Genomic DNA, 10,454 nt, shown 5'->3' with positions numbered 1-10,454 from the left:
CACTGTTGGCTCTAGCAGGGCTCTTTTGCAGCAATTTCCTCTCTAATCCCTTATACATCAGTCTTATGGTAGAGCCATGATTCCTCAACTGCACTTGGCCATCAAGAGGAGGTGAAAAACCAAACCAAAAAACCAAAATTAAAATCAACCCTGCAAAAGTGTCAGCCACGGCAGGCTGGAGTGTTTGTCCTGGGGTTGGTACCACTGGGTGACTAAGCTACTGGCAGCTCTGGTGCTGTGGGAGCCAGGCAGGAGATACAAGCAAGCATGATCCCTGGCAGAAGGCCCAGACAGCACTGTCCCTCTTGGTCCCATTCATGAATATGGAGACTTCTCTGGGACTACAGCTCTGAAATGCCATCACCATTCCTCCAATACAACAGTGAAGCCAAAGCACTCAGACCACAACCACATTTGATTTGGCAGTTGTTGCACTGCAAACAAAGTTAAAAATGCAGCAAGTGCAACACCTGTATACTTGTCCTGCTAATTTCAGCTTGACTGGAGTAGCAAGGCATTGCAAAAACAAACTGCTCCATTCTTGAGCTTCCAGGGAATAGGCTAGGCAGAGCAAGCATACTGAAGGGTTGATTGGCAGCAATTACCTCAATTCCTCTGCCAGCCTTCTGCATGAGGCCAAAGCCCCTGGCTCAGTAAGCAAGCTCCTCTGCCTTGTCTGACCATTTCAAGAATGCTATGCTCCTGCCATGACAGGGGACCTGCAACCAGCAGCACCCCAGCCCCATGGCAGCAGCAGCTTTACCCCCAGTTCTGCATCCATACTGCCATCCTATGACCCCTGTGAACTGATCTCCCATTTGCTGACTTGGGAAGACTAAATACACAACAGCAAAGCCCATGGCCTTCTGCCAAATTACTTTTCTAAAAATGTTAGGTAAGCAGCTGTCAATCAGCAGCTTTATTTTCCAGTAACCTTACAGATATTGCTACTGGAGGAGCACTGAATTTGTGAAGAGCCGTTATTCAAAGCTTTAAATAACCCATGCAAATAAACCAGCTCAATTAACAGGGAAGTAACAATGTAGGGATAGTGTCATTTCACATTTTTATTAGTAGACAGGTGCAGAAAAGACAAACTATAACTATTGAAGGGGAAGACAACACAAAAATGCATCAGGTAATTCTTTCTGGTAAATTATACTGGGGGGGGGAGGAAAAATCTGGGATTTCAGCTAAGAAAACTACTAAGAAATCTAATGTACTCTGCTGTTTTCAGAACCGTTGAAAAAAACCCACGCTGTGTTTGAAGGGACATAGAGTTGCAAATGTAAACACTAATATTTGCTGAGCCAGGAGAAAAAGATTGGAGGGAAAAAAAAAAAAAAAACAAAACAGACTACACTAATCAGGTAAACATTTTTCCACAATTTCTTAAATAGTTAAAAAAAACCAACCCAAAACAAAAAATCCCACCCACAAAACCAACCCTCATGGTTCAGTTTGTGTCTTAAAAAAAGGGAACCAAGCAATGATACTGCATAGGATAGTGGGGAAAAGAAATTAGTCTGGTTAATTTCAAAATAAATTTCTTTTTTTTTTTTTTTGTCTTTAAAAAAGGGTAACAGAAGCAGCATAATAATGCTTCTTACACCACCAAGCATGAAAATACAAGTCACTGAAGAGTATACAGTGAAGGCCAATGAAGACAGTCAAAAGTACAAGGGAAATCCTGAAAGATGCAGTATTGTTTCAAACCAAATCAGCACAGCCATACTCTGCTCCTTCACTCAACAACCTCCCCCCCCCCCACACACACACACAAGCTGGAGCTTGGTGGCCCTGAGATCAGTCCTGTAGACGGGAGGGTGTCCATTTGCCAATTCCCTTGACAGGGCTGGAGGGTGCCCCACACTATCACTAGATGCAGGGAAGTCCTGCTGCCAAAAAGCACTAAGGACTGAGTCAGTCCTTGCTGGAAGGATAAACCCACGTGGGACATTTCAGGAGGGAGTCCAGGTGCCTCCCCAGGTAACATACAAGCATGAGGGCAGCCCATCACTGGGAGACAAGGTAGCACCACCTCGTCTGCACTTATGCCACAGGGATTAGAGGGATGCATTGCCATCACACCCTAGGGCGGAAGAGCAGGGATTGTCCCTGCTGCAGCAAATTCTCAGTCAAGCAACATTTTGAAAACACATCTGCTATGCTCAATTTGAACAGCACCCCACCAGCCTTCCTTCCTTCCCCAGGGGCTGCCTTCCCCTCCTCTCCCTACAGGCAGTACACTTTGAGCTGGCTCACTCATCCTGCTCCCAGCACAGAGCCCCCAAGCTGACTGCAGAACAAAGTTTACTCCCACCAAAGCAACCCTCAAGAAACCACAGCTGGTGACATACCACTGAAAACCCTGAGAGATACAAAGGGGGGGAGGCATAAACAAATGTCAAAGCCTGCAGCTCTTATCAGGGTAAGTGCCTCTCTACCTGTGGGAATGAAGGGTCTCACCCAATCAGATCTGCTCCTAGAGGTGCCAGGGCTCAGCACAGGAGGGTGGGACTGGCTGCTGATCAAGGGATCATGCAAAACATGAATTGAGGCCACTGCAACACAGACGAACAAGAAGAGCACACTGCAACAGGGTGTGGGTGCTGAGGGACTGAGGAAGAGGGTTCTGCAGACACGAGCATGCAGGATTCCCTCGCCCACAAGGGAGGTCACTAAGCTCTGCCAAGAGCTCCCAGAAACATGCAAGAGGCTGAGCTCAGTGCACCAACTGAAGCATTCTGCTGAACAACCTGTTAAACCCTGCTGCTGGCCTTCTCTTCCAGCCTGAAAGTGCTATGTATCCTTCTCCTGTGGGGCTGCATACACTCACTCATGCCCCTGACAGCCAGAAGAGAGCCTCTGCCCCATGCCCCAGCAGCCACTGCAGGCACAGGGACAGCCTGATCACTTCATGTAGGCATCAAAGGCAGTTTTGACTTCTGCCAACCCCACAGAGCTATAGCAGGGCTGCATTTACCAATATGACCTACATAAGCAACAGAAAGAAGGCTCAGGCCAGCACTGGATTTGGGCTGCAGGAAGCAAGGTCTGCTAGCAAGCACTGGGGCAGGAGGTTATCAGTCTCTCCCACTGCCAAAAAACAAGTTTGGGATCAATGCTGGCCCACTGGGGAGCAGGATGCACATCCATTCTCCTCCCTTAGGAGAAGGGCAACTGGCAACAGACCTCAGGAGCATGGTTAAACTCACTTTTTTTCAACCCCAACCTAGTTTGAAAAAAAAAAAATATATATAGTAACCCAGGGTTGTATAGACATGAAGTGTTAAGTTTTTATTCTAGGGTTCATATCACAAGCCTTTTTCAGAGACAAAGCTGATTGTGCCCTCTGGGGCTCCAGGGGCCAGCTATTTCCTAACTAGAGCAGGCTCAAAAGGAATACTGTACCTTTCAGTGACATCCCATCAAACCCAACACACAGTAGCTTTATACTCTCTGCTCCATACCGGAAAAGCGACCACCGCAAGGCTAAATAAATGTACACATGCTATTATTGTAAATGGAGCAGCTAAACCATGGCAATTTGCTTTGTGTGGATGTTTTTTTTTCCCAGTAAATGTAGTACTTGAGCTCCTTAAAATCCAGCTTCCAATGGATTTGTTTCAGCTTTAAATATATTCAACAACTCAATGCAAGACTGTATTTAATTCAAGAATCTAAACACAAGTAAACCTGTTTTGCTGTGAGCATTTCATAGAGAAGTGAAAAAGAGAGTTTGTTTTTTTAAAAAGAAATCATGATACAGTGATGAAAGGGTTAAGAATGCAAGAATTCAGACATCCTGTAAAGGGTCTCTAGAGGTCCATAAAAAAGGAGCAAACAGATCCATACAACAGGAGACAGCAGGAGTCAAAGTTTTTTTTTATATTCCCCCACCCCCCCGCTGGACTGCTGCTAGTTTACCACTGCTCCTTTCTGGCCTGAGTCGGGGCATAGAAGGAGCAGGTCACGACTCCTCATTGCCAGAATCATCATCATCGTAACAGTCGGCATCCTCCTCCTCCTCGTCTTCGTCGTCAATGTCATCATCATACAAGTCGTCATAAAGCAAATCTGAACTGTTGTCATTGGAAGGCACTTTAGTTTTGATGCAGTACTCTGCCAGTGTAGTGGGGACCTTCACGCCATCCTTTTCTGCCTCAGCTTTGGTAGCCAAAACCTGTTTTCTGCAGGGAGGAGGACATACAAACATGAGCAGGGCCATGTGCTGGCAGCAGCATGCCTCAACTCCCCACCTCCTGGACAGCCCCAGCCCAGCCCTCCTAGCAGCTCAAAGTCAGGAGAGCTGATGTTTGGCTGAAGTACCATGAGCAGCACTAGAAACATTTAGTTCTGCAGTCCTGGACTTGAGAGTACTCCAAGGGTGTTTGCACCACACATGATCTCAGCAACATATGAAATCAGTTATTCTACAAAACTCCACATTAGAGACCTGCCAAAGCTCAGAGCAAATTTCATTACATTTGTTATGGAAAGGATGTTCAGGGATTTCCTAAGATGACTTGGATATTGATAAACTTGGAAATGGATAGAGTGTGAAGAGATGTACCCAAAGAATAGCCAAAAGCAAGCTGAGAGCTTATAGAAAGGAATTAGAGACTGAGGCAACAAGAGGAACTCTGTGGTTGGTGTCTACTACAGGCCATCTGATCAAGGGGAGCTCATGATCCCCAGGTGCAAGAAACTGGGCAAGGAAGGGAAGAGCCCAGCATGGCTGAGTCAAGACCTGCTGGCCAAACTAAAAGGCAAGAAGGAACGGCACAGGCAGTGGCAGCAGGGACAGGGATCTTGGGAAGAGTACAGGGATGCTGCCCAGTTGGGTAGGGATGAGGTCAGGAAAGCCAAGGTGTGGCTGGACTTGAACTTGGCAAGGGATGCAAAGAATAACCAGAAAGGCTTCTACAGGTAGGTCATCCAGGAAAGGAAGGTTAAAGCAAGCATTCCCCCCGATGAGTGTGAGAGGCAAACTGGTAACAACAGGCGAGGGGAAGCCTGAGGGTATCAACAACTTTTTTTGACTCGGTCTTCACTGGCAATCTCTCTCCTCACACCTCCCAAGTGGAAGGACCACAAGATGGGGACCCGGGGGACAAAGCCCCTCCCACTCTAAGTGAAGACAAGGTTCTCAACCACCTGAGGAACCTGAACATACATAAGTCTATGTGACCTCATGAGATGCATCCCAGAGTCCTTAGGGAATTGGCTGATGGAGTTACCAAGCCATTCTCCATGATATTTGAGAAATCCTGGCAGTCCGGGGAAGCCCCAGGTGACTGGAAGAAAGGAAACATCACACCCATTTTTAAAAGGGCAGAAAGAAGGATCCCGGGAACTACTGCCCTGTCAGCCTCACCTCTGTGCCTGGGAAGATCATGGAACAGATCCTCCTAGAAGAAATGATAAGGCACATGGAGGACAGGGAGGTAATTCAGGAGAGTCAGCACGGCTTTACCAGGGGCAAGTCCTGCCTGACCAATCTGGTGGCTTTCTACAATGGAGTGACTACATCAGAGGACAAGGGAAGAGCTGTGGACATCATCTATCTTGACTTCACCAAGGCCTTTGACACTATCCCCCATAACATCCTCCTTTCTAAGTTGGAGAGATAGGGGTTCGATGGGTGGACTGTTCAGTGGATAAGGTGAAAGGGCTGACTCCCTGGCAATCTCTAAGACCTTACTGTGATACATAAAAGCTTTACTTGTATTTTCTTCTTTTTTTTTCTTCTCTTTGTTTGTACGGTCTTAGTTATTTACTGAGTAGAATTGACAATGAGATGTCTCACATGTAACTTCTGGCCTGACAAGATTAAACAGGACGTGAGATAGCTGGTGAAGCTTCCTGAGTAGATCACTGATAGCAGGAACTCAGGACACCTGGATCAAGATAAGCACCCAAGAATTGGTCTAAACCAACCCTCTTGTAGAATTCTGGGGCCAAGGATGGATGACCTAATTCTATGACCATATATGGACAAAGGAAGCCCAAAGCTCAACTAGCAAATACTGTGAGGAAGATAATGGAACAACCACTGGAGGAAGGAAACAACCGCTGAGAGGACTGATAATGACAACAGGACATGAGATGGCAGCAAGAGACCGCGGAGTGTCGAATTATAGCCCTCTACTCTGGTCCTTAGAGAGGCCTGGACTTGTGCGCTGGGATTTCAAGATAGGCATGCATATGGGCGTGTCTACGTTAATTGTCCTGGGAAACATGAACTATAAACTCCTTTGGAATGCTTGGGGGGGGAGCAGCTATGCTGGAAAATCCCCAGTTCTGCCCCAGCATTGTAAATAAAGAATATTTTAAGAATCATATAATCATAGAATCACTATGGTTGGAAAGGACCTCTAGGATCATCAAGTCCAATCTTCATCCCAACATTTCCCTTACCACTAAAACATAGCCTCAAGTTTTTTTGAACACCTCCAGGGATGGTGACTCCACCAACTCCCTGGGCAGGCTGTTCCAATGCCTAACCACTCTCTCAGTGAAGAAATTCTTCCTCATATCCAATCAAAACCAAAAGAACCCTTGCTGTTGAGTCTAATTTCTTTGTTTCAAAGGAATTGTTTGCATGGTCACATCCAGAGGGTAGTGGTCAATGGCTCGATGTGCAGATGGAGATGGGTGACAAGTGGTGTCCCTCAGGGGTCTGTGTTGGGACCTCGTGAGGTTCCACAAGGCCAAGTGCAAGGTCCTGCACCTTGGTAGGGGAAACCCCCAGTATCAATCCAGGCTGGGGGATGATGTGATAGAAAGCAGCCCTGCAGAAAAGGACTTGGGGGTACTGGTGGATGAAAAGCTGGACATGAGCCAACAGTGCACTCGCGATCCAGAAGGCCAATCATGTACTGCGCTGTATCAAAAGAAGTGTGGCTGGCAGATCAAGAGAGGTGGATCCATTCTAACAGGTCCATGTCTTTCCTGTGCTGAGGACTCCAGAGCTGGACACAGCACTACAGGTGAGGTCTCACCAGGGCAGAGTAGAGGTTTAGACTAGATCTTAAGAAGAAGTTCTTCAGTACAAGGGTGGCGATACTCTGGACTAGATTGCCCAGAGAGGTTATGGATGCCCCGTCCCTGGAGGTATCAAAGGCCGGGTTGGATGAGGCCTTGAGTGACCTAGTCTAGTTGAGAGGCATCCCTGCCCATGGTAGAGAGATTGGATTAGATGATCTCTAGGGTCCCTTCCAACCTAAGCCATTCTATGATTCTATGATTAAGATAACCTCCCAACAAGGCTCTTTACACAGCTCAGGCCAATGACTGACTGCCCTGCATAGCTCCAACCAGGGGTATATCCTGCACACACAGCTAGAGGAGTCAATGCAGATGTAGCCTTGCCCCAGGCAAGTATGACAGTGATCCCACTGCAGTATGGGCTGCCCATCCACTACTCCACAGCAACCCTGGCTCAAGTTTACATCATCTTCCTACAGTGCCTGATGAACCATGAACTTCTCAGCAAAGGATGGTCAAGACTGAACAGTACTTCCAGCTAAACAAATCCGGCTTTGCAAACACTTGCCAAATCCTGCTGATATTCCTTCAAATTAGAGGGACAAGATTATGATTCATGAGGGCATTGAGCACAGAATTAGTAGGATGTAGTCACTTTGAATCACATCCCAAGCAATGCAAGCAGCACTCAAAGGCAAGCGGGGACTTTGACAGGTATTTACTAGCAGCCAATAGGTTTTGCAGAGCATCATACCAGATTAGTCTAAAAAAGAACAATTCAAAGACAGGTCAGCCTGGTCCCTCCTACTCCAGAAGTCTCCATCACTTCTGTGTGCTGAAAATCCTAGAGGGACCAGAAGCATGGACTTAGAATAAGACTGTAAAATTAATTTCAAAAAGAGCAACCACAGCAAGAAGCTGGTTTCAGCAAATTCTCCAAGCAGCCCGTTTCATAGGATTCAAAGTAGGAGGATGGTAACACAGCATCATGCATGGCAAAGCCTACCTTATGATTTCAGCATACTCCTTGTCTTTTCCTTTACTGTCCCTCCATTTCCTGAACATGACTGACGCATCCACATTGGCAGGAGAGAATGTGTTTGGCTCATTAAGCAGAGAGATTACACTCAGTAAGATAGTCCTGAAAAACACAACCATGACAGCAGAGTTAGAGCTAACACATTCATGAATTCTGGATGCCAACAATTTCTTTAGATGATATATCAGAAACAAGTTTAAAATCAAAACTTAAGGATAGTTAAGGATAGCTAAGGATAATAGTTGAAGCAAGAGCAGATATTAATGAACCTCAGACCCTGGCCATCAGCATAGGGAAGATGACACAATATAAACCTCAAAGACCTAATCTGATGACAGACTATGACATCTGTGGATATGCTTGTGATGGAGCAAGCAGGCAAAGTTTGCATTAGACTAGAATTCAGCTTGTGCACACCAACCCATGCAGGGTTGGAAAGCCTGCTCGGTGAGCCTGTTCCTCACGACATTCAGCCTCCCAGCAGAAAGCCAGGCTCTTTGCCTACCCCATGTAGGGAGGACCACTATGACCTAAGGCCATCAGATGAGGCTGCACTGCCCCACAGTATGTTAAGAGGTTGGAGTTGTGGCCAGGTCTCTCCTCTCCTCAGCCTGTGCACCACTAAGGCTGGTGTAGCAACAATTGAGCACAGCAAGGGAAAGACAGTGCAGATGTTTTTCAATATCCAGGCAAGCTGTTAAGGGCCCAGCAGAATTCAGCTGCTGGTACTCAGCAAAGGCAGCATGAGCCAATCATGTAACCCCTGGCAGATAGATAGCCTTCCTGGATTTCTAGAAGCAGCAGAGAGCTGCTAGCTGCCTCTTTCTGCTGGCATTTGCCAGGGGCAAACACCACCTCCCTCACTTAAGACTCTTCTGCATTTCCTACAACCCTTTGTACTTCAGAGATTCAGCTCTTCGCTGCTCACACAGTGCCACAACCAGCACAAAACTCAACAGCTATTCCCATCAGGCAGCTTTACACATGCAGCCACCTGGTTGTTCCACTGCAATAGCTTCACATGTCTGAGGTGGTGCTGCTGGCAATAGCTTTTGATTTAAATGGAAGGGAAGAACAAGAGACAAGGAATAAGTCTTGAAATCCAGCACTACATAGCAACTGCTTTGCAGAACTTCGAATTAAAGGAGATTACAGCTACAGCTGTACTTGCATTGATATAGGAGCAGCATGTGCTGAGCACATCTACTAGATCATATATCTGGGACACAATTCCAGGAAATGCTTGGTCATTTGGATGCAGAGTTTCTTAAAAAGTTTTGAGATTAAACACTTCTGTTTGTCCAGACTGTTTAGCACAGCTATCAGGATAGTGGTATACAATTTACTTTCCAAATTATATAATTCATTAGGAAAAAGAACAGCAGCTCTGGAAAAAAAAAATGTCTGGTCAGACTGGAATGATGGGCAGAAAAGGGATCATCTTCTACTTCATTTCAAGAATTCATTTAAGAGCCTTTGATTCTCAGAAAACAGGCTGTAAAGCCAGCATGTCAGTTCCAGCATCATTGCAGCAGCTTTACTGTAAAGCAAGCAAAGTCTAGGGAAGGCTGAAGACAGGAATTTGTGTCTGGATTTAGCATCTGCTCTACCACACATCCATCAACAAAGTGAGGAGAAGCTGGTTTCTACTATGGTGCCCCCCAATTCCAAAGTCAGTTCAAAGCTACTTACATATATATACACCAATGCAACTTTCTATTAGAGGTGAGGTGCTCTGCACTCTTTGTTCCCAACCATCACATTAAATCAGTTCCATCACTGATGATACCTTAAGAGCTGGACAGTCTCCTCTGACTCAAACCCTACTGCTGTGGGTAAAACAAGGTGAACAAGGTACAGTAACAGGAAGGGATCCCAGCACATGGGATCTGACAGGAGCAAAGCTACAAAATAGTTCAACTACATGCAACTGAAAACACCCTCAGCATCAAATTCAAACTGCACCAGATGGGATACAGACTAACCCCTTCCAGTATTGTTATGGATCTGTTTCTCCTTCAGGCAAGGCTGTTCTAGCATGTTGCTTCATGCAAGTTGTTTGCACGAAGAGTGGGAATTTCAAGCCCATCTTCTGCTTTCTTATATACCCCCACCCCATTCTGGAAAACAGTGTGCTCATCAGCTGCCATGCCACTTTAAGCGTTTACAGTGGTGTTATCTTCAGAGTGAGTCCCTTTATCAGCAGAGAAGAGAAGCCAGTAGAGGCTCAATAAATCAGACCTATTAAATGCCTATTTCTCACCATGTATCAACAAAAGACTCAGATATGAATGAATTTAATCTAAACAAAACCAGATATTACATAGAGCATCTGGGGCTCCCAACCAGCACATCTTGTAATAGACCTTGTTGAAAAGAAATGTTTTTTTTTCTGGTTTTTTTTTTTTTTTTTTTTTTTTCC

General features: G+C 45.9%; 1 protein-coding gene across 1 annotated transcript; it reads right to left on the bottom strand.

Moving 5' to 3' along the window:
- Positions 1-3,643: 3,643 nt before the first annotated feature.
- UBE2R2 (ubiquitin-conjugating enzyme E2R 2) lies at positions 3,644-8,134 on the bottom strand (the record flags this gene model as incomplete). The annotated part of the gene is made up of 2 exons (XM_008935680.1): positions 3,644-4,193; positions 8,000-8,134. Coding segments are annotated over 2 exons (355 nt in total), but the record flags the coding sequence as incomplete, so codon positions are not given.
- Positions 8,135-10,454: the final 2,320 nt, after the last annotated feature.

This window comes from Merops nubicus, unplaced genomic scaffold, assembly GCF_000691845.1.
Source record: "Merops nubicus isolate BGI_N331 unplaced genomic scaffold, ASM69184v1 scaffold8012, whole genome shotgun sequence".
Lineage (NCBI taxonomy): Eukaryota > Metazoa > Chordata > Aves > Coraciiformes > Meropidae > Merops > Merops nubicus.
The sequence above is the reverse complement of the archived record's forward strand: the minus strand, read 5'-3'. Positions and strand labels throughout refer to the sequence as shown.